The 24,347-nt window shown below is 31.5% G+C and overlaps 1 protein-coding gene across 1 annotated transcript in view; it reads left to right on the top strand.

The window, feature by feature from the left end:
- LOC139527523 (serine/threonine-protein phosphatase 6 regulatory ankyrin repeat subunit C-like) overlaps positions 1-24,086 on the top strand; it is a 43,738-nt gene extending 19,652 nt beyond the window's left edge. The window contains exons 4-12 of the mRNA XM_071323029.1: positions 541-599; positions 1,063-1,111; positions 4,943-5,115; positions 7,975-8,044; positions 8,685-9,002; positions 11,562-11,873; positions 13,637-13,687; positions 14,555-14,629; positions 16,139-24,086. Of these exons, the coding sequence (XP_071179130.1) occupies positions 541-599; positions 1,063-1,111; positions 4,943-5,115; positions 7,975-8,044; positions 8,685-9,002; positions 11,562-11,873; positions 13,637-13,687; positions 14,555-14,629; positions 16,139-20,004 (4,973 nt within the window). The 3' untranslated portion in view covers positions 20,005-24,086. The remainder of the gene's footprint in view (positions 1-540; positions 600-1,062; positions 1,112-4,942; positions 5,116-7,974; positions 8,045-8,684; positions 9,003-11,561; positions 11,874-13,636; positions 13,688-14,554; positions 14,630-16,138) is intronic.
- Positions 24,087-24,347: the final 261 nt, after the last annotated feature.

Genomic DNA, 24,347 nt, shown 5'->3' with positions numbered 1-24,347 from the left:
TATTTGTAATGTTAAAATAGATAATTATTCACCTTGACCGATGTCTAATTGTTGACCATTCGAGATTTTTTTTGTTTACCAACCCGTCGTCAGCTGAATGTGTGATTACTGTATCGTATTACTACACGGGCCTCAAGGTATTTCAAATCGAGAATTATAAAATGCAAAACATGTGTTTTTGTGTTTTTCAAAACACAAATTATATACACAGTTCATTGCAGGATGACGACAATAACTATGTAATGTCTTTAAATATCAGCTGTATTTGTACTCGGCTCGAAACAGGTGTAGTAGCTCGCTAAAAGCTCTCATACACCTTCTAGATTCGTACAAATACGGCTGATATTTAAAGACACTAAACATTTATTGTGTATATAAATTGTTTATCAACAAAAGAACAAAGTATTACAATTTAGGAAGACCGATGACACTAGATTTAAATAGTAAAACAACAAGATGTTTCCTGAAGAAAAAAAATTCCCCAGCATGAGATAATAACTAATTGAAATTTATATTTATATTTAAGAACCTTTTTTACAGGGCAATCACCAAAAATAAAAACAGGATTATTTGGGAGGCTGGCTGGCTTCTTTAGAAAGGTATTCTTGAAGTATTCTCTACTTATGTTTTAATAAATCGTTTTAATGTACAATAAAATACAATCAAACATACGGAGTAATTACAAGTATCATTGAAATAATGATTATTTGGTTAAACATCAGTGCACTTCTTTGAGTTCATTATATACTCGTATTGTTGCGATAATATTGAAAGAATTTCAATTTTTTAGATTGCATGCGCTTCAGTTTTATTTATCATTTATTAAAAGAGAAGCAATGATAAGGTGATCAAAACGTTATCACTCCCTTATACTAATAACTAATTGTAGGTGCATGTTTTGTTTGGGTTTCATCTACACGTTACTTTTCATTCTAGAATTGAAATGTACTTACAGCCAGAGAAACAATTATTGTCAGATCTAGCACGTCGCATCAATCTTTTTTCACAATATTTTTGAAAAGTTTATGATTTTTTTTTTAAATAAGAATATTTTCTTTTTAGAAATCGAGGAAGAAAGAGACTGAAGAGAAAGAAGATAAGGGTGTACCAGGTAAAACACTAAAACACTAGAACATTTCCTTTTTTTGGAAAGGGGGGGGGGGGGGCTCTTAATCTTCGAAATATTATTCTTATTTTCTACTTTGAAGAAGAACCACTACACAACTCTTATGTTTTTGTCATCATTTGGCCGCGAGCCATGCGGCAAAAGTAAAATCTTTATTATTACGTGAATATCGAACGAAACTAATAAATGTGCACCTTCATGCAAATTAATATAATCTCAGTTTATGTTTACGGTAAGTATTCATAAACTGAATGCAGATTTTTGTTCTGGAATATTCAGATTGACATATCATTAACACCTCATGTGTTAATATTTACATATTTTGTGTAATTTTAACAAATTCTTTTCTCAAAGTGACATAGAGCTCCGTTTGCTATATCTTTGATCTATGTACCTTAAAAATCAGATTAGGACAATTGGCCAAGTTGATATAAAAAAGAAGATGTGGTATGATTGCCAATAAGACAACTATCCACAAAAGACCAAAATGACACAGACATTAAAAACTATAGGTCACCGTACGGCCTTCAACAATGAGCAAAGCCCATACCGCATAGTCAGCTATTAAAGGTCACGAAATGACAATGTACAACTATTCAAACGAGAAAAATACGGCCGTATTTGTACAACAAAAATGAACGAAAAACAAATATGTAACACATAAATAAACAACAACCACTTAATTACAGGCTCCTGACTTGGGACAGACACGTACCCAAATAATGTGGCGGGGTTAAACATGTAAGCGGGATTCCAACCCTACCCCTAACCTGGGACAGTGGTATTATAGTACAACATAAGAACGAACTATAACGAATACCATTTCAACTGTACTACTTATTCAAAAGCTTGAAAACCAACTGACATACTGGAGTACACCACGAAAAAGAAGTCACAGTCAGGTTAACCCTGTCATGCGGACAAAGTTATTTTTTCAAATACTGAATATTTATGTACCACTCATCTATTCTCAATAATTCGTAAAATTTCAGTATTCCTGCTAAAGTTCAATCACGTATTGGTTTATTTTATTTCATGTTAATATTTTAACAGATTAAAATGAATTTGGAAATCATCATTTTATTTGTATTAGAATTTTGTTTATCAGAGGAACCAGTTACTAAAGAGATTACGGCAAATAGTAAAAAAATAGTTTGCAGTACTGATTTCATATCGACTATTTAGATAATGCCTATAATAACAATTTAAATATAGACAGATGAATAAACTGTTTAAAAAGAAAAATAAATACAATACCGAACTCTGTTGAACGTCACAACTTCCTTATGATAACAATCACCATATTATTAAAGGTAGAGATGTATCATTGACAAACAATTCTATACTATAACGTCATTTGACTTTAATACGCTGTCAGTTTGCTTTATGACTAAAATTGTATATATACTAATAAGACTTTTTGATAAATCATAATATACATACTATTATGTCATTTCACTTTGTTATGAAAATAAAATGTCATACTATGAAGACATCTTGAATACAAGTAGCTTCATTTTAATACTAATTTGTCATTTTACTAAACTAGTATGTGATATTGCTATGTCATAAAGATACGTTTTATACTAAAATATAACTTAAAAGCACCTATGTCATACTATTATGTCACCTCAGTATATTAAAACGATAAATGTGTATACTTTACAATAATCTCGATATAACATGGAACAATTTTGTCATAGTATTGCTTAATGTTATATATTGATGTCTTTTTAGTGTAAAAAGTATCTTTATGACATAGCAATATCACATAATGGTTTAGTAAGATGACAAATTAGTATGAACATGTAGCTCCATGCTATATCGAGATTTCTTTATAGTATGAAATATTCAGATAATATCCTTATAGAAAGTGAAATGATAGAGAATAGAATAAATAGGTAGCTTCATGTTTTGAAAAGTGTCTCTTTAGTATATGAATTTATCTTGGTGATTTGACAAAGTATTATAGTTTTATATAATTTCATTCTAGGATCACCTAAGTTGAACAAAGGTATACAGAAAAAACATTTTAATTAATAATACATTATGTTGTGCATTTGTTGAGGAGGCAGTAAATGTTATATTACAACGGTTTGATCAGTATAGTCGACAGGTTGATATCAGAGATAATCCAGTATGTCAATTAAACTTTCAATAAATTGACACAATTTTCGTAGTTTAGATTTCTTTGTTTGGTTCGTAATAGCTTTAAATTTAAATATTACAGTTCGATAGGTGTTTTTTGTCAATAAGTAGTGCTCTATTTGTCAGTAGACTGTCATATTGAATAGTGGTATTCGTCACCGGTAGCAATTCTGCACAAAGGAAACTCTCTCTCTCTGTTCTCGTGGTGTGTTTTGCCATCTACCTTTATCAATCGGAATCGTATGGTACATTGCCCTGAACCGCGACATTTTTGTTACAGCTTTATCCTCAAGTAAGTTAAGGAAGTGTTCGATATTGTGTGATATCTTGTACAGGTGATAGTTCAGAGTCTTTGGTGAATTGTTTACCTTTCCTGACCATGAATGTGTTAACTGATCTTCTAGTCTCTGTATAATAGCCGATTTAAGGTTAGAAGTTGTGTTTTGGAATGACAATAAATAAGAGAATCCACAATTATCTAGAATACTTTTCATCTTATCTAACAATCGTGATCGACATGTTGTTTCTTGTGCCAACTTGAAAATGTATCTAAATATTACAGCAGCGAGCTTACTTTATTTACTGGTAATCATCTTTGTCCAATAAGATACAATTCTAGTTTTTATATCTATTTCTAGGGGTTACTGACGCAGTTCTCCATAAATGATTTCGTTTTAAGAAAAAGGTCTCAAATGTTAAAGTAGCTTCAAAAATTCAGTATGGACTCTTTCTAGGATATCAATTTTTTTCGTAACCCCATATTTCGCATCCGTAGAACAAGATATGTTAGGTCAAATAAATCTACGTGGCACTTTATTGATAAATTGTGAGTTCTTCTCTTCCTTAAAACTTCGTACATTGCACTAATTGCTTTGTCAGTTAGAGGTTGTTTGCATTTTGTAAAGCTGCCTGGTTTGCTAAAACAAATCCTAAGTAGTTCAAGTTATTTACAGTTTTAATATGACGATTGGTGTATCGGAAAATTGGAAGGTTTGTCGTTCTTCATTTTGAAAAAAAAATGAAGTATTACTTTATGCCACATTTAATCGCATATGTAAATAGTCAAATGACGTTTTAGTTCCATAGAACTCCAAGAAAAATGCAAATCGGAAAGTCTCTTATCAATTGACCTATTTTGGACAGACCATCCTGAAAAAATGGTGGATTAAACCTGGTTTTATAACAACCTATATATTCCATGTTTTCTTTTGATTTGACCATTATAACTGCCAAATTAAGAGTGCTGATTTTTACGGATTTGACAAATACCATGGATACAATCTTGAATTGAAAACGGAAGATCGGAAAGTGTGTACATTTGGATCGTTGAATACGGCATAGCTAAACTTTGATATCATCCCAAAATGTCTATTCTATTGCAAGAGAGGCAAATAAATATTTTCTTTCAACATAGCAATATTGGAAAAGAACCCCTTAAAATGGCACACATTTATAGAAAACGAAACAGTTTTCAAAAGAACAAATCACACTGGTTGAACAAATTGCGTTACATAATTTACTAGATTATCTAATTGGAGGACGCTGAAATGAATGAAAATAAATCAATATTCTACCCTTATACTACAAAGGCTAGTTTTTTTTCCATTTTATGCAGTAATTATTTTTCTTACCATAATTTTATTTTATTGATATGTTGTTTTTTTCAAGGAAATAATGTACCTGTTCCTAGCTTTATAGATAAGACTGACGATGCTACACTGTCTCCATCTGCACAAAGCCTGAACGTTAATGCAGTGTCTGATATTTATTCAGGGGTACCACAGTTGGAAAAAGGCGTATATAGGAAACAAACGAAGGACGAAGGTGGACTTACTTCTTATGTAAGCTTATTTTTTATCGGTGTTCCTGCACGGTATATATTTTAAATATATGGCCCCTGAAAACATACAGATTAGTTATCAAAGGTACCAGGTTTACAATTTAGTACGCCAGATGCGCGTTTCGTCAACATAAGACTCATCAGTGACGCTCATATTAAAATATTTATGAAGCCAAACAAGTGTAAAGTTGAAGAGCATTGAGGATCAAAAATTCCAAAAAGTTGTGCCAAATAAGGCCAAGGTAATCTATGTCTAGGATAATAAAATCCTTAGTTTGGTTTTTTTTCGAAAAAATTAAAGAAAATTATGATGAATAGCAATGACCAGTTTACTTAAAGATGTTGTTGGGGTCACCAGTTGTCAGTATGATTAGCTTATGATTGTCGTAAACGGGAGAGTGGCTAATACTTGAACGACGATGATTACAAAATGCAACAACACCAATATCAGAAGTTGGAGATGTGAACGATAAAAATTACTTTAATCACTTGCCTGAGACTGGCTGACACTTCATCAGTAAATCATAAGTAGTAGTTAACAATTTAATAATTACAGGATAGAATATAGATTGTATTTTTTACAAATTGGGCAGAGTTGTCAGTACGATTTTGACTTTCAATGAAGCAAGAACTTCAGAAAGCATTTCAAAATTAGAAATTTGTCTAGGTGTCAACTCCATTATGGACACGAAGTAATCATGGTAATCGAATGTCAAATAAAACTTACAATTAGCACTTATAGAATTAACAAAAGAAAAATAATTAACGGATTATCGAAGGAGCCAATTAGGAAAAAAAAACAATAACATTGGCAAACAAATATTGCAAATCAAATGATTTCTATAAGAAAAACAATTCGTTTATCATAGAGAAGTGTCAATTTCAGACCAAGCAACAAATACAAATGGTCAATTTTCATAAATGCAATGCTAACACATATATACCACCAAGCTATAAACAGTCAGGGGAGTGTCTAAAACTAATTTTCTTATAACTATTTTCAAGGTAATTATTTAGGGGAAAGTAATCAATAGTAAAGAAGCGTATTAGGGCATACTTGTTTATTCTATTTTCAAACTGACGACTTTAATCTTTAAAAATCCCCTTTAATGTTGGAATTTCCTACTTAAATTTTGCAATTATCAACTTCAATCTTGGAAATATTAACTTTAATCTTAGAATTATCGGCTTTAATCTTTAAAATTTTAACTTAAATATCAAAATTATAAACTTTAATTTTGTAATTTCTAATTTGAATTTTGTAATTTCCAATTTTTTAATCTTGTTATTTCTAATTTTGATATTGTAATTCCCAATTTTGATATTGTAATTCCAAATTTTAATCTTGTTATTTTGTGATTGCTAACAAAAGAACAGTTAAGCACATTAAACTGAAGAACACTGTTTGGCCGAGGCGAGAGTCGATTGTGCCAACAATCACGATGTTCTCAATTCACAGATTCTCAATTCAAAGATTCCCAATTCAAAATTTCTATAAAAAAAAGGTAAAATCACAAAAATACTGGGAAAATTTAAAACTGAAAGTCCCTTATCAAATGGCAACATCAAAGGATAAAACACATCAAACGAATGGACAACAACTGTCATATTCCTGAGAGGTACAGGCATTTTCAAATGTATATTTGGTCTTATAGTGCTAAACCTCGCAACGTGTCACAGGGATAAAGGAAGTCGGAAAAAAAGTGTCGCAATTATCAGGTTTGGAATATAAAAGTTTGATTTTCAAAGCTTAATGTTGTTGATTCAGAGATAAATGTTGGCAAATCCTAGATTAATGTGGTTAAATTCAAGATAAACATAATAAAAGTTGATAATTTCAAGTTTAAAGTTGGAAATTCCAGCTTTATATTGAAATTAGCCAACATTAAGTTTAGAGTATTATCACAAAGACATAGATGAGCAACCATGGTCTGCTTTATAGCCTCGTGTGCTGTTTTGATGACGGAGTGAAACTTCACTGGAAAAAGATCAGCAAACCATGAGTTCCAAATAATTAAGCAGTGCCCATTGATATTTGAAATAAGTTATTGTACTCGGAAGACGATTTTTACTCTTTTATGCCTTTTTCATAGACACTATATTAATCGACTGGTTGTTACAAGAGTTATTGCCAATAAGTGATGATTTTAGACTACATGTATTTCTTTAGTTTCAAAATATTGTCTAAAAAGCTGTAGATTCATACTGGATTGAAGTCAGTGATGAAAGGTCTTCTAGTTAAACGAACCTTATTAAATTCCCCCCAAAATGCCACTACCAGTGGAAAATTTATAACTAGTCTATTTGTTTTTATTTTTATTATTTTTTCAATTCTCGTATACCATGTATACATCCAAGCCAAGTTGTTGTTTCGAGACCTTAATAATTGTGAGATTTTTCACAGGTAATTTGTTTGTGTCAATCAGGTACCAACGTCAGTTGTGCCAATAAAGAAAACCTATGTAGAACTCACATCCGCCATTGGCTATATAATACTTCAACAAATAATTCATGGGGGCTTGAATATATCGTGATTTTACCACGTGTTGGCCCTTTATGACAAATATTTTAAACTGAGCGATATGTCTTATAAGTATATAAAAAAAACATCGTTTTTTACGTTTCCTTTTCGGTTTCACAATCGTGTATTTTCCCGTAAAATGCTTATATTCTAACGTCATAGTTCTATGACGTCGGGTAGCTCATTCATCAAAAAGCATATGACGTGGGAGTACGATCGAAACAGCCAAAACAATATAGTCATATTTTACCAAGGGTGTGTACTCAAAGCGTTTGAAGGACGTCATGTTAGAATTATTTTTATAAATGATTGATACCCATAATTGTGATTTAATTTCAGAAATTAAAGAAGAAAAAAATCCGAAAGCAAGAAATCATTGAGTCAAGACCAACACAACGGGTCATCAAAGGTATTAAAACTTACGATATGTCACACGCATTTGCTTTCACATTGCCAGCCTGATTATAAACAAATATTTTTACTTTACTTTCACAGGTACTACTGAACACAATTACCACATATGTTATCCGCAGCTTAAAAGTTACGAGTTGTACTGTGTGAAAACTTGTTTGTCAGACGCCTTCTTCCTGTTCATCGATACATTGACACTTTTTAATTTAAAATCATTGTCAAACATACTCTATGTTAGCTGAACAAAATGACATCATATATGGTCAACAGTTTGACAGTGATGAGTTTTGAAATATAATCAGAGTTAAAGCAATCTCAAAATCAAAAAATAATGATAATCATGACAATGTGTATCGTTAATAATACTAAACATAACTTAACGAACAGTTCTTTAAAAAGCAGGTCATTCAGAGTTTAATCAACTTGTGTCTGGTATAAAGTATACGACAATTGCAACAAAATTCATCTGTATTATATTTTATATGTTTAACTTATTCCGCGAAATTGTTTATTTTATCAATTGCCAAAAGGGATATTAAAAATTAAATCAAAAGGTAAACTTAATATTCCACTTAACATGCATTTGAAAAATTCTATATTTTTATGTAATGATAAAATTGCCTATCTTTTTATTTTAGATCAGAAACAGCATGGACTCTTTCCTTACTATGATGAATTGTTAAATAAAACAGTACTTGACAAGATGGTTCTAGATAACTTGATTTCCAGGTGTATATTAATGATAGAGGACCGAGAAGAAATTATCAAACCAACAACACAAAGAGAGCGTAACAGGGTTTTACTTGATATTTTGACTGACCGACCATATGATACATTCCATGTGTTTAGGGATGTCTTAAAAGAATCAGACCCTCATAATATTGATATTCAAGAACTTATAAGCAGAATGCAATGTACTTTTAACAGTGATGAACATATGAGTTTCCATGAGATGAGTAAGTAGTTTATTCTAAATACGTTAACTATTAAATAACATGCGTCGCAAAGCCATTGTAAGATCTAATCATTTAACGAAAGAAAATCGAAGATTGAAGAGGAGCCATATAATGCATTTTTGAACATGTTGCATTTTATAATTTTTTACGCTTGCCACAATTTTTGATTTGACTATAGAGGGTCTAATTTCCTATCAAAATCTCTGTCTCAATCATTTTCCAGTGTTTCCAAATCTCAACAACAAAGAATGTAAATTGTGATTATCCATTCTCCGTAAAACTTCAAAAATCATTAACATGTTTAATCAGAAAGCTTTCATACTGGATAGGATTAGCTGTCCTCTTTAATTATGCTGTATCTTTATCTATGGAGTAGTTTTTACGAGAGTGTTTTTAAAATTGTAACAATGGCATCTTGTGAATGTAACCCCTCCGTAAGTTTTACACAAAGTTATCATACTTTGTAAAAGAGAGGGATGAAAGATACCAGAAGGACAGTCAAACTCATTATCATACTTTTTAAAATATAAGTTGGCTTTAGGCCATCATGTATTTTAAACTATGTTTCATGGCCTGAGTATTGTAATAGATTTACCCGTATAAATACAATTCATCTGAAACAATTTGACAGTTTCCTCTAATACTTTGAATTAGTGTTTGCAATCGTGTATACTTGAATATAGCATACCTTTATAACTCGAAAATGTTATTTGATACACAACTCAACTTCCCATCTATGTAGATGGGAACTTTGCGCTACATGTATATGATTGAAGCAGACTTGCTATGGTAATAAGGGTTTTGTTTTCTTATTTGCAGGATTTAAAAACTAATTCATTTAAAAGCATCACTGTATTGAATAAGAAGCTTTGTAGACGTTAATGGGAAATTGTCTTTCACAAATTGACTTTATCTTGCAAGCTTATCTGTATGCTAATGCACAACATACAAATTTCTCAAAATTAGTCATTATTTAGATATAAAATTTTCTTTTTTACGTAAATCCCGCGATATGGTGCAATCGTCTTTAGCACATGGGCTTTATAACGTCATAGGTATGCTTTGGGAGTCAAACGTAAACCGGGTGTTTATCTGGTTTCCTGTCTACCTGATAATGTAATAAAACGATTTGAAAAGAAATTTCTAGTTGCGGTATGTTATGGTTTTTTGAGCGATCTATTCATGCTATTGGAAAACACATTCCGGAATGCAATGTATCGACTTCCATTTGTTACAGACATGTCAATACAGAGTTCTACAAACGTTGTCATCCAATCAGAAATCATAGATACAAAATACTTACATTTTAATTTACGTGACCCTGAGAATAAATCATGATATACTGTGAATGTACTTTTATTCGATTTCGTGGCTTTTTCAAAAGTTCATGGATTTTTGAAGTCGTGGATATTATGAGAGCATCTTAGTTTAAATGAAAGTTTTACAATTCGTGGTTGAACACAAAACACAAAAACCATGCACGAAGATTAGTACCCCGATAGCAAAAGTACGTGCACAGTATACGGTAAATATGTAATCAAGTTGACTAATCAGGTTATCGGTACTGGTGCTTTTATATCGTTGTCCGTCTGTTTGTTCATCTATATGTCCGTCGGTTCGCCTGTCCGTCTGTTCGTTCATCTGTCCGTAATCAACAATTCGAATAAAACTCATAAAACGTTGGTGAATTGTTTATATCTATTGTCGAAAGTTACATTTCGAATAAAAAAAATATATGCTTGGAAGTATTTCGATTCTACAGTTTTTCAATAACAACTCTTAAACGCTTGAGTATTTCGCATGACACAGTGGTGACTTATTCAAATTTATAGAAATATGCTTCGGTGTTTTTCCCCATAAATTTCCAATACTTTATTTGTTGAAAATAGTAAATTTTTCTTACGAAGTACAGTTATAGAATTTTACTTCTTTCAAAACTCGCAAACACAAACTTGAACGTGCAATAGCCTTTGTAGTGCCGAATAATTCGTGCGTTGTGTCAATGGGTACCAATGTGTGTATATGATTTGTTTCTTTTTGTCATTTTTTAGGGGGAAGGGGGACAGTGCTTGCATTACTTCTAGTTGATCATAAATATTCATATACAGCCTAAAACGAGCTGAAAGACTGGTGAATCATGCGCTTATGGTGCAACTCTTCATTCATGGCCAGCTGAGATCAATGGTCATTGTTAAATTAGGGGCCTCGGTGGCCGAGTGGTCTAAGTAGTCACTACTTTAATCACTAAACAATCAACACTGATGTTGTGAGTTCGAACCCCACTCGTGCCAGTGCACTCGACTCCAACCTTGATTGACAAGGATTGTCAGATTTTTCTATCTGAGGTTTGTGGTTTTCTCTGGTCACTCCCGAATCCTCCACCAATAAAAAATCTGGCCGCAACGGCATAATCTAAATGTGGTGCTTGAAAGTGGCGTTAAAACATCAAAAATCAAAAATCAAATCAAGGTTAAAGTTGTATCTATTTACAATTGCTATATGTTTGCCAAAGTTTTTTGGTTCCTGTTATATTCAGTTCTTTTTATTTTTTTTGTGTAGATGTGAATGATAATGTAATACGACTACAGAAGAATTACACACTGTTAGTCCATAATATAGTCTCAACAACTGATGTTACAGACTACTTAATTGGAGAGGATATAATGCAGCACGAAGAACGAGAGGAAGTTTGTGCCTCTGGACTTACAACAAATGAAAGCAATAGACGTCTCTTAGATAAATTATTGTACAAAGACAGACATAGATACCACCAGTTATTGAAAGCTCTTAGGCATGCAGAGTACTTACAAATTGCTAATGAAATTTCAAACACTGATGTGACTGAATTGGATCACAAACTGTATCGTATAGGTAAACAATTCTTACATATTTGCATATCTACAAATACTTAAAGTGGGTTGGTTAGTTAAGATTGTTTCCATTGGTTAACACTTCGGTAGACCATGTTGCCGTGACAGATTTATGGAACTAAGGGGTTCATGCAAAATGATATTGAAAATAAACAAATACCCATCTGTTATTTTCATTGTCATGAATAGCAGTAGGAAATAACGCGTTAAAGCTTAAAGAATGTTTATTTTTTTTAAAAAACTCACCGAAATTGTTTTAAAGAGCATTGCACATTAATGTCATGGAATTAATTATGTCATACGTATTAAAACTCTCAATATGAAGAATATTCCGTTTCTTGTACGCTTCAAATTTGAATGATATATAATTTAAATATTTTTTTTTTAGTAATGAGTATCAGATTATATTGCATTAATCGAAACGTCAATCGTTTTCAGACAGTAAACGGGACTACTAGCTCATTTGTTACAAAATTGTGCCTGTGAATAGTTAACAATGAACAAAATATGTAAATCAACGGACTATATTAGTTGTTGAGTTAATCGCCCCAGTTACTTCATTGGTAACCTCTTGAAAACAAATATTTAATCCTATAATATTGTGTTAAGTAAATGGTTACTTTGTGTATCTACAAAGTTTACTCTTATAATAAGATTTTGCATCATCACCAGGTTAGTTTAACGTTAAAGCTTAGAGCAATCAAGTTTTGTATCTCTAAACTTTGAGATTGTGCTCATCAGCATTGCATCTGGCTAACCAGACCCTTTCCAGACCAGAATACAGGTCACTTTCAAATTTTACGAAATCACATTATTCCAGTTTTGATGATGTTTTAATAAGAATTTCGTTTGATTTTAGTGTTCAAAAGGGATGTTAATAAATAATGTCTACTTTACTCAGGTTTTTTAGTGCAAGAGACTTAGATGTATGCCTATTAGTCAATTAGCAAAGTAGAGAAAATGTTCTGGTGATGGCCAATATGTTTTAATACATATGCTGTTTACACGCTTAGCTAAGTTCGTGTTTCTGCTTTATAGAACTTTCGAGATCATTTTATCTTGTTTTAGTAATATGCAAATAAACACCGATATACATTATTAGATCCTTTATTTTATTAAGTTGTATTATTCAGCATCAATAATATAGACATATGAATTTTATTTTAAAATGTAATGAACGCCAGATGAGAAACAAATCGAAGTGTTGGATATTTGCATGTGTACGTACGTGGTTTATTGATGTACGAAATGCATATGACTACCGTTACATCTAAATATCTGATGTTTTTTTCATTGTGTTATAATTTAATTTATGATGTAAAGCGTCTTCTGATTGGCTGACGTTATTTTGTTATCAGCCCATAGACACAATTTAGTCATGTGACCGTGACGTCATCAACGCTTTTTCATGGTTTTCTACGGTTTAAAATGGAATTTAGAACTAAATTATAAGAAATGACTGTAAATTTTTTTCTGTCTATTCGAAATAACATAAAAGATGTGGTGCACACTGTTAAATAACCCGCTACGCACGTTATTCAGTGTGCACCAAATTTTTATGGTATTTCTTCATAGACAGAAAAAATATTACAGTCATTCCTTAAATAGACCTAGTACATTGAACCATTTCTTTTCAGATGTAAAAATTGGTATACATAACTTTACTATATTTGAAGCTGTTAGTAATATACATAAAACTTTGAATTTGGTAAAATGCAGTTTTTGTAAAATGTTATGAACTACAATTTGGCAGCTTTATTGTAGGGATAACGAAGTTCAGGGACAGACAGGACACCAAAGGAGAAAATTTCGATGGTAAACAATTACTCTATGTATATACTTTTGTCAGGTTTCGACAGACACATACTTGTTGTTGTAAACTATTTTAACTATGCGGTGATATACACATTACTTAGATGTCTTTAATATTTTATTAAATACATGATATGATGTGTTTCGTTTTGTTAAACATGTTAAAGAATAGACAAATATGTTGGCAGATGTATGTTAAAAATCAAAATAATAGTGAGTTATGTGGTTCCTTCCATATTTTACTGTGCTGATTGTCTTAATTACATGTATACACAATGGTAGAAATCTTCACTTTTGTATTGCTAAAGGATGTTTTCATTAGAGTTAAACACACTACTTATTGTTGCAGATGTTGAAATGGGTCACATGTTTAAATTCCCGGTTGTCAATTCAAGGAACGTTAAAGTGTCAGTATGCGATAGCTTATAAAAGTTTCTGACAGTCTTAGTTGTTTATGTTGATAATTTGTTGTTATCCGCCTTTGTGACAGCAATTTATATTACACCTTTTGAAAAAAAGCTCAAACGCTTAGTAGTATTTGCTTTTATTTAGAATTCACAAAAATGTAACATCATTTTCATTAGATTAGATGCGGAGCATATTTTACAACAAAGTAGCAGTCATATTGCTTTGTTTTGGCTTTCCTACTCAACTCAGACCCTTAAACTAATGCATTTCAAATTTCAATGTTTTATATGTTTAAACAACATGTGTCGGATTATTTATTACCGACCTGCACTTTTGCCGTTTAGTATTATACATGTTGATTGTATTGAAAACAGTTTTTTAAATTTAGAATTACAATAATAGTACACAACATGATGAGTATGTTAATATTGAGAAAAACAAATGATTAGCTTCTTTTTCTAGATTTTCAGTTCATTCGTTCCACAATAGAGAAACTAGCAAGTACACAAGATGATGTTATTCCTAAAAATATTCTTGGTAAGTTTTTTTCAAGTAAAAAAACCTGCTACTATATTCAGGATATTAAAAAAATTAAAATCACAAAATTAAAAGGTAAGTTATTAATCAAAAATTTCAAAAATAGAGTCATATCAGTCACCATTGTGTTATCATCTTAATCACTATAATAACAATCCAATGTAACAAGGAAGCACAAAAATGCATACATCAAATAAAATCTCTTCATTTTGCTTCTTTTTTTCTTTTTTTCTTTTTTTTTTTATAGTAAACGATTTTATTTATCTAAATTTAATCATCATAAACAATAACACAATCGCGGGAGTTATAAGTACAGAGCCACGTCATGAGTATTTATCTAAAAAATACAAAAAATCGAAGAAACAAAGTACATTGCCAAAAGTTTAGTTAATTGCAATCATCAATACGATTAATTTAAAATTAGGTAAATGCCAATAGAACAACAACCAAAAGAACAAAACAAGCTTAAAAGTAACTTGAGTAAATTGTCAAAGGTGTGTTCGGAATACAAAATAATCAAAATGAAAGAAACGTTACAAAACATGATGCGCTTTTTGAAGTGTACATATATTCACGTTAACACTTTCGCCTGTAAACAATTAATTCACTAAAAAAAAAAAATTTCAAGCCAAGACAATTAACTTTAACCTCGTACAGATACGAGTTACCAAGACAATGACTATCTTCAATTTACTAAATAGTTTTTTCGATTGTGTTAGGTTAACGATCAGTCAATTATTTTTGTTACAAATATCATCATCAGTCCTGTAAGTATGCGTGACAGACTCAACTTACCTGGAATATCGTTAATTATTGATCAGTTTCAAAGTTAATACAAATATTTGATTGATTGGCTGCACATTGTTTAGTTGCACATATGTTTCTATATCTAATAAGACATGAGTGATGTTTCTGAATTTCCGTTTAACAAGATGCCAAAATATTGTTTTGTCTCTGGCAACGGCTGAATATTGAGAGTTAAATGTAGAGAGTTCTATTCGATAACAGCTTTAACTATTTATATAAATATGAATTTATTAGAAGATGACACTTCATATATTTTATTCCGTATGTAACGACGTTTCAGCCTGTATCAACACCATTGTCTTATATACTTTTAATTCTAAATCAATCATGGTCGGTGAAAAACAAATAACATGGATTTAAACAGCTAAAGGTCACGGTACACATTCAACAATGATTGATGGCAAACAATATAATTGAAACAAAAAAGCAAACAGCCTAATTTAAATACTCAAAGATAAACAAAAAGAAATTCGATAGAAATACTAACGACAACCAGGCTATGAACTTGGGACAGGTAGTACATAATATTGCATGGTTAAAACGTGTTAGCTAGCGCTGTTTCCACATCTTAAACTTGTACAATTATTTTACATGACAAGATAAGAATGGTCAAACTTATTTTTTTTTTATATACTGGTGATCACAAAAGATACTTAAGAACGAATAATCGATTAAATTTTCTTGTATTTTTTATGTGTGCAGACCAGTTTGAAAGACGTTTGGAACAGTGGAAAGAAGATGATCACACGTTTGTCAGTATAGAAGCAGAAAAAGAAGTAATGGAAACTATTTTAACAGAAAGTTGTACGATAATCATAGGAAATTCAGGCACTGGGAAAAGTTTTCTTTCGCGTCATGTTGCACTGAAGATGATGAAACAAGGTTATAGTGTTATTCCATGTGATAACCCTGGAGATATAAGACAATGGTTTAAACCTGGAAGGAAAACTTTATTTGTATTTGATGACGTATGTGGGCGATATACTCTTAATCAACAGATTTTCACTGACTGGAAACAAAGGCATGATCACATTAAATCCCTTCTCAAAGACAAATGTTGTAAAATAATGGCTACATGTAGGCTAGAAGTTTATAAAGAAGAACAATTTAACAGTCTATCAATTTTCAAAACCTGTACTGTTGATTTAAGTTCACAAGCGTTAAAACTGAATGCTGCTGAAAAATTTGCTTTAGCCGAAGTATACTTTAAGAATAATGCTGATCAGGTTAAAGAATTGTCAGATGAGTATGATTTTTTTCCGCTTTTATGTAGTTTATATTACAAACAGAAACTCCAGGAACATGTAAATATAAACAATTTTTTCAGCAATCCGTTTGATATTTTTGCAAACGAACTGACGGACATGTATAGAGAAGGGGATGCTGGTAAAATGAAGTATTGTAGTTTAGTCCTTTGTGTGATGTTTAACAACACATTGAAAGATGAGTATTTCACATCAAAAAATAAAAAGTCAGGGTTAGTAATTGAAGATTTACTGGATAAATGTGAACTAAATAAAGGAACATCCATTGAACGTTTGAGGAAATCCCTTGAAACACTCAAAGGTACATATGTGGTCAAGGAAGAGAGAACATACAAAATAATCCATGATAAGTTGTTCGATTTCTTGGCGAAGTACTTTGGAAAAAAAATGTTACATCTCTTCATTGAGCATGCTACATCTGACTTCATCCGTGAAAGATTTATTTGGAAGACATCATATAACATAAACACAAATATAGAGTTTGCGATAAAAATACCTGATGATCATATAGACATATATATAGCAAGATTGCTAAATGATTGGGAGAACGGTTATGTGAACAATGTGAATGAAAATAGGAACATGCATTCCAGTATCTTTACAGAAAAGTTTATAAACAATTTAAATAAATTTGATCAGTCAAAGCAGAAACAACTCGCCTGTACACAAGATTTTGACAACAAAGATATAGCACTTACAGGTAGTTGTTTTATGGGTACTATTAACCTAGTAAAATGGTTGATTGGTAAAAATTGTGACATTAATTATTGCTCAAATGATGGTTGGTTCCCTTTGTATGTAGCAAGTCAGGAAGGACATGTGAATGTTGTCAACGAACTGATAAAACATTCAGCAGAAGTTAATAAGTGTGACAATGACGGTGCATCACCTCTGTGTATAGCATCTCAAGCAGGACATGTTGATGTTGTCAAAGAACTCATACACCATTCCGCAGAAGTTAATAAGTGTAGCAATGACGGTACATCACCTCTGTATATAGCAAGTCAAGAAGGACATGTTGATGTTGTTAAAGAACTGATACAACATTCCGCAGAGGTAAATAAGTGTGACAATGACGGTACATCACCTCTGTGTATAACATCTCAAGCAGGACATGTTGATGTTGTCAAAGAACTCATACAACATTTCGCAGAAGTTAATAAGTGTGACAATGAAGGTACATCACCTCTATATATAGCAAGTCAAGCAGGACATGTTGATGTTGTCAAAGAACTGATACAACATTCCGCAGAAGTTAATAAGTGCAAACTTAACGGCGTATCACCTCTGTATATAGCAAGTCAAGAAGGACATGTTGATGTTGTTAAAGAACTGATACAACATTCCGCAGAGGTAAATAAGTGTGACAATGACGGTACATCACCTCTGTGTATAGCATCTCAAGCAGGACATGTTGATGTTGTCAAAGAACTCATACATCATTCCGCAGAAGTTAATAAGTGTAGCAATGACGGTACATCACCTCTGTATATAGCAAGTCAAGAAGGACATGTTGATGTTGTTAAAGAACTGATACAACATTCCGCAGAGGTAAATAAATGTGACAATGACGGTACATCACCTCTGTGTATAGCATCTCAAGCAGGACATGTTGATGTTGTCAAAGAACTCATACAACATTTCGCAGAAGTTAATAAGTGTGACAATGAAGGTACATCACCTCTATATATAGCAAGTCAAGAAGGACATGTTGATGTTGTCAAAGAACTGATACAACATTCCGCAGAAGTTAATAAGTGCAAACTTAACGGCGTATCACCTCTGTATATAGCAAGTCAAGAAGGACATGTTGATGTTGTTAAAGAACTGATACAACATTCCGCAGAGGTAAATAAGTGCAAACCTAACGGCGTATCACCTCTGTATATAGCAAGTCAAGAAGGACATGTTGATGTTGTTAAAGAACTGATACAACATTCCGCAGAAATTAATAAGTGTAGGAATGACGGTACATCACTTCTGTATATAGCAAGTCATGAAGGACATGTTGATGTTGTAAAAGAACTGATACAACATTCCGCAGAGGTAAATAAGTGCAAACATAACGGCGTATCACCTCTGTATATTACAAGTCAAAAAGGACATGTTGATGTTGTTAAAGAACTGATACAACATTCCGCAGAAGTAAATAAGTGTGACAATGACGGTACATCACCTCTATATATAGCAAGTCAAGAAGGACATGTTGATGTTGTAAAAGAACTGATACAACATTCCGCAGAGGTAAATAAGTGCAAACCTAACGGCGTATCACCTCTGTATATTGCAAGTCAAAAAGGACATGTTGATGTTGTTAAAGAACTGATACAACATTCCGCAGAAGTTAATAAGTGTAGCAACGACGGTGTATCACCTCTGTATGCAGCTAGTTATTATGGACATGTTAATGTAGTTAAAGAACTGATCCATCATTTAGCAGACGTAAATCAGTATAACAATGATTATGCATCACCGCTGTGGAGAGCATGCCAGAAAGGACATGTTGATGTTGTTAAAGAACTGATTCAAAATTCTGCAGAGGTGAATCGGTGTGTCAATAATGGTTTATCACCTCTGTATATAGCAAGCCAGAATGGACATAATATTGTTGTAAAAATACTGTTACAACAATTAGCAGATGTCAACCAGTGTAAAATTAATGGTTCATCACCTCTGTATATTGCAAGTCAGAACGGACATTTATCTATTGTTAAATCATTGTGTCAACATTCAGCAAAAGTTGATCAATCTAGTAAAAAGTCAACCCCACTGCATATTGCTTGTTACTGCAACTGGATTGAGGCTGAACATGTCCTTCTTCAGTTTGATGATGGTGGTAATGTTACGTATGAGGATGGGGCTAATCAGAAAGGATATGTCCAACATTCTGCAGAAGGAAATCAGTTGATCAACAGTAATTATGTATCACCTCTTTATATAGCAAGTCAAGAAGGACATTGTGATGTTGTTAAAGAATTGTTACTGCAATCATCAGAAGTAAATCATGGTGCCATAACTGGTGTTTCACCTTTGTATATAGCGTGTCAGGGAGGATATGTTGAAGTCGTAAAGGAACTGCTTCAACACTCAGCAGACGTAAATTTCTGTAACGATAAGGGTGCATCACCTCTATATGTAGCAAGCCAGTACGGTCATGATGGTGTTGTTAAAGAACTTTTACATCATTCGGCAAATATAAACAAATGTGACTATCAAGGTAAAAGTCCTCTAACTGTTGCTCAGGAGCATGGCCACTTGGAAATAGAATTATTGCTGTTAGGTAAAGGTGCAAGTCAACAATGATAAACTTTTCTCCAAACTTTTTATATTGTTCCTTTCAAGCTGAAACATTTATTGCAGTCTTGTATTAATTTGAACATCAGCCCTTGGATAACGATCATGCGTGCTTCGATTTTGACAAATAATAGTAGCACATGTCATACTACGAATACCTGGCCTTGAAGTCATTAAATTTTCGAGTCACTCTTTTGTACTCATACTCGAAAATCAACCAATCGAAATTCAGGGCTTGAAGTCATAAAACTTTCGAGTCAGTTTTTTGTGCTCATACTCCAAAATCAACCAATCAAAATGCTGGATTTCATGTTTCGAGCATGATTTTTGTGCTCCGTTCACTGACTAAAACTTTATTATTTCAACCCCTGATAAAAGGTTCTAGATGTACTTTCCTTTTTTTTGTACTGCACGTTGCTGTCTCAGTGACTTAAACATCTACATATCCCCTTGTATTTATAATTACATTTTGATTTCATAACCAATGTCACTTGAATATATTTTTTTAGATTATATATTTCTGATGTTAATTATGCATTGTCGGAAATAAATCATAAATTTAGAAGATATGTGTACATTTACCATTTTTTTTAAATGATGTTGATCTATAGACCGTGGACCCTAAATAGAGGTTTAATTAATTCCAAATCGCAGCTTAAATTTGGACAACTGTAAACAATTCAAAGTTACATTATCTGCCGGATTTCATTTTTATTCAGTCAGGAACAGGGTATTTAAACAACAAATGAAAGTGGCAAACATTTTTATTAAAACGAAAGTTTGAACCAATGGGCATAGCGTCTCTTAATGCATATATTTATCTTTTGTTTGGAATAAATACAAAACTCAAAGTATAGTTGGTGATCGAATTTCCTTGATGTGAAAGTGAATCTTTTATATTATTATTTGTCTAACTTTCGGTCATTTAGTTACATGATCAACTTTGAAAAGTATAATGTTCTTAGTACATTGTATTTAATTCTGAGATTAGATTCGTCTTTGTTTCTTGTTTCCTGTGATTTAACGATTGTTAGCCTTAACTCATCAACGTTAACACGACGGATGTCACATGTGGAATAGGATCTGCTTAATACCCCTCCGAAGCTCTCAAATCACCCCCAGTTTTGGTGGGGTTCTCGTTGATTAGTCTTTAGTCTTTTATTTTGTGTATTGTGTATTAAAAGATGTGTCTGTGAGTCTTTTTTTTTCTTTTTTTAGCTATAGCTTTGTCAGTTTATTTTTGATCTACGAGTTTGACTGTCATTATGGTATTGTTTACCCCTCTTATAATTTTTTTAGAGTTCAACTCACTGCGATCATTTATTCAACCACTAATGGATAAGTAAAGACTTGTTTTATATTACATACTGTTTCAATAAGGTTGATGATTTTCCGTTTAGATTGTGTCAATAAATGTATTAAAAATAGGGAAAAACATTTTAAGTGCTCTTTGGATACAACTTTTTTCCGATAGCTATGAAATTTATATCAACAGTTTTTATCACATTTGTCCCGACAGTTACTAACATTGTGAAAATCAACAATTGTTTAAATAATTATGTCCTTCGAAAGTATTAATTTAAAAAAAAAGTTGTTAGCTATTTACCAGGTATATGAACAAAACGTAGTACAATGGACTTTGTTCTTATGTTGACATATAATTATCCCAATGTCTTTAATATGTTGGTATTAGGTATCATTTTAAACATTTTTGAAGGCTGCTTAGTGATCTATAGTTGTTTCGAACCTTGTACTTTTTTGTCTTATTTAAAAATTATACCACATTTACTTATTTTGATGTAATGAAGTTTTATTGTTAGGAGTTCAATAATATATATTACATTGTGATATTATGTACTTTGTTTCTCAAGAAATGCATGCACGTTTGTAATGAGATCATAATTGTTGATAACTTACCTTATATGTGTTTTGTGCAAATATGTAGCTTTATCTTGTAACCCTCCCATTTTTATGAAAATGATTTCTACTAGTATTGTTGAAATCATTTGAATATTATAAAAATAGGAGATATGGTATGATTACCAATATGACAACTTTCCGCCAGAGATAAACTGATTTCAAAGTAAACAATTATATTTAAGTATGGGAGTCAAAAGGGGTAAATTCAGTAAATAATTATACGCCATCAGAAACCGTCCATTTAGGGGAGAGCTTTCTGTATAGCACTGAAGTCATTATAGTGATTGATAGTTAATTTTTGTAATAGATATTGTTTGATAGATTGACTAAAACTAGATAAAAAATGAATACTTAATGCAACTAATTGTGTTACTAAAGCATGTAAAGGGTTGAACAGTTATGGGGTCAGTTAGGAATTATGTGCAAATCAACATTATTGTTAAAATGGTCATATGCATGGCCAAATATGCCGCGTGACTCTCATGTTTGTATTGTTGCAAAAGGGGTTATATTTGTTCTTTGATGAATTATATATGAACAATTCTAATTTCTAAAGGTATTCCAGCTATACATTTTTATTAATTTAAATCACAGATTTGCATTGAGATCAATGGGATATGTCTTACTGGATTTCCTCACATAAAAAAGCCTGATTTCAAGCTTATTATAGAAGCTGCAAATTGCTTAGAATCTTTTAGAAATGTATATTTTTTGGTTTAAACTATTATTCTTTAGTGATATCAATATTGAAAAAAAAAATCCATACAATACATGTATCAAGCCACTCGTATTATATGTGTTATTGAGAATGATGTGAATCCTTGGTCATTGTGACACACGTCTATAATATAGCATTCCTTTGATTAGGATTCTCGTCCTAATACACGTTATGCATTTTGGTAAAAGAGGACTGTGTATTGCTTACGAAATTTTATAAACAACTGTCAATTTTTTTTTAAACTTGATGTTGACCTTGAGATGTTAATTCCAAAGTTGGTTTGTGTGGTTGATTTACTGCTTTATTAAATAAAAGTAAAAAATTTACCTATTTGTTAAAATCGCATTTTTTAGTTTTCCATGTTTTAGATTTCTTCCCAAAAATTGTTCTTTCATACATACATTTTATAAAATAAGAAATGTTTGCCTAACCTCTAACTTGAAAAACACTCTGAGAGCAAAATGGTTCTTCTTTTTTTGAACAACCTGACACAAACAACTTTTTAATATATAGTTAAAAAAAACAATATTTTCCAATAAAGATACATCAACTCTTCTGTTCAGATTTGTATGTTGATGTCTTCTAAAAGTGTTAACTTTTTTTAGACAATTTTGTTTTTTTTTAAGTTTTTTAAATCTATGCGCAGCATATTATCTGATAGATGAAGTCAGATACGAGATGCCGTGAAATAATTGATGTAAAACACTCTTTTTTTTTTTTAAATATAACATGTTTGTAAAGAAAAACACGTTTTTCAGCTTATAGAATAAGAACAAGTATTACTCCTTGGAATCAAAGAGATATACATTTACACTTTTTTTCATAGAAAAAAACATGATTTTCGATTATTAATTGTGTTTTTTTGTGGATTTTTCATTAATAGTTATCCATCATTTGCCATTTATTTCTGAGATATGTAATGTACATTTGTTTACTCTTATTACCCATAGTCATACTCGGATTTTGTAGGTAAATAAAAAAAATCATCTACATGAAACATTGTTAATGCATACTTTGATTGATTTGGAAAATTGTGAGTTCTTGTCATATGGTTAAAAACGTATATTGCAAGGTGTCACGATTTATGTATTTATTTGCACTTATTAGACCTTCACAAGTTATTTTTATGTACTGTTATTCACTTGAAATTTAAAAAAAAAATTGAATATATTGTCTATATAAATATATATGCTTTATAAAAGTAGAAGTTGTATATACTGAACATAGACAAAAGTAAATTTAACAAAAATACCGAACTTAAGGAAAATTCAAATCGGAAAGTCCCTTATCAAAAAACAAACGAATAGAAACAACTGTCAAATTCCAATATAAACCTTTAAGAACTGGTATTACTCTGTTTTATTTACATGCTAGAATTTTACATTGTGTATTGCATAAATTATAAAAGTCTATCACATAATCATATTATTTCTTAATAAACCTATCAAATACATGACTGGTTTTTGTTCAAGTTTAATTAACTCAGATCTGAAGTCGTAACCAATTTTCATCCTGGTGTCGAGTTTTTGATTAACATATTTGAAATGGCCTCATTTGCATTTGTGTAATACCTTCATAAATATTTCAAAAACGACCTGAACGATCCACTCGTTGATGTATCTACACAAATCAACATTATAGTTTACAGTATTTCAAAATCTAACATATTTTTTTGTATATGTACAACTGTAATTAAATATAATTTGGGAGACAT

This window comes from Mytilus edulis, chromosome 6 (assembly GCF_963676685.1).
Source record: "Mytilus edulis chromosome 6, xbMytEdul2.2, whole genome shotgun sequence".
NCBI classification, from domain to species: Eukaryota; Metazoa; Mollusca; class Bivalvia; order Mytilida; family Mytilidae; genus Mytilus; species Mytilus edulis.
Note: the sequence above shows the minus strand (reverse complement) of the source record. Positions and strands in the feature narration are given on the sequence as shown.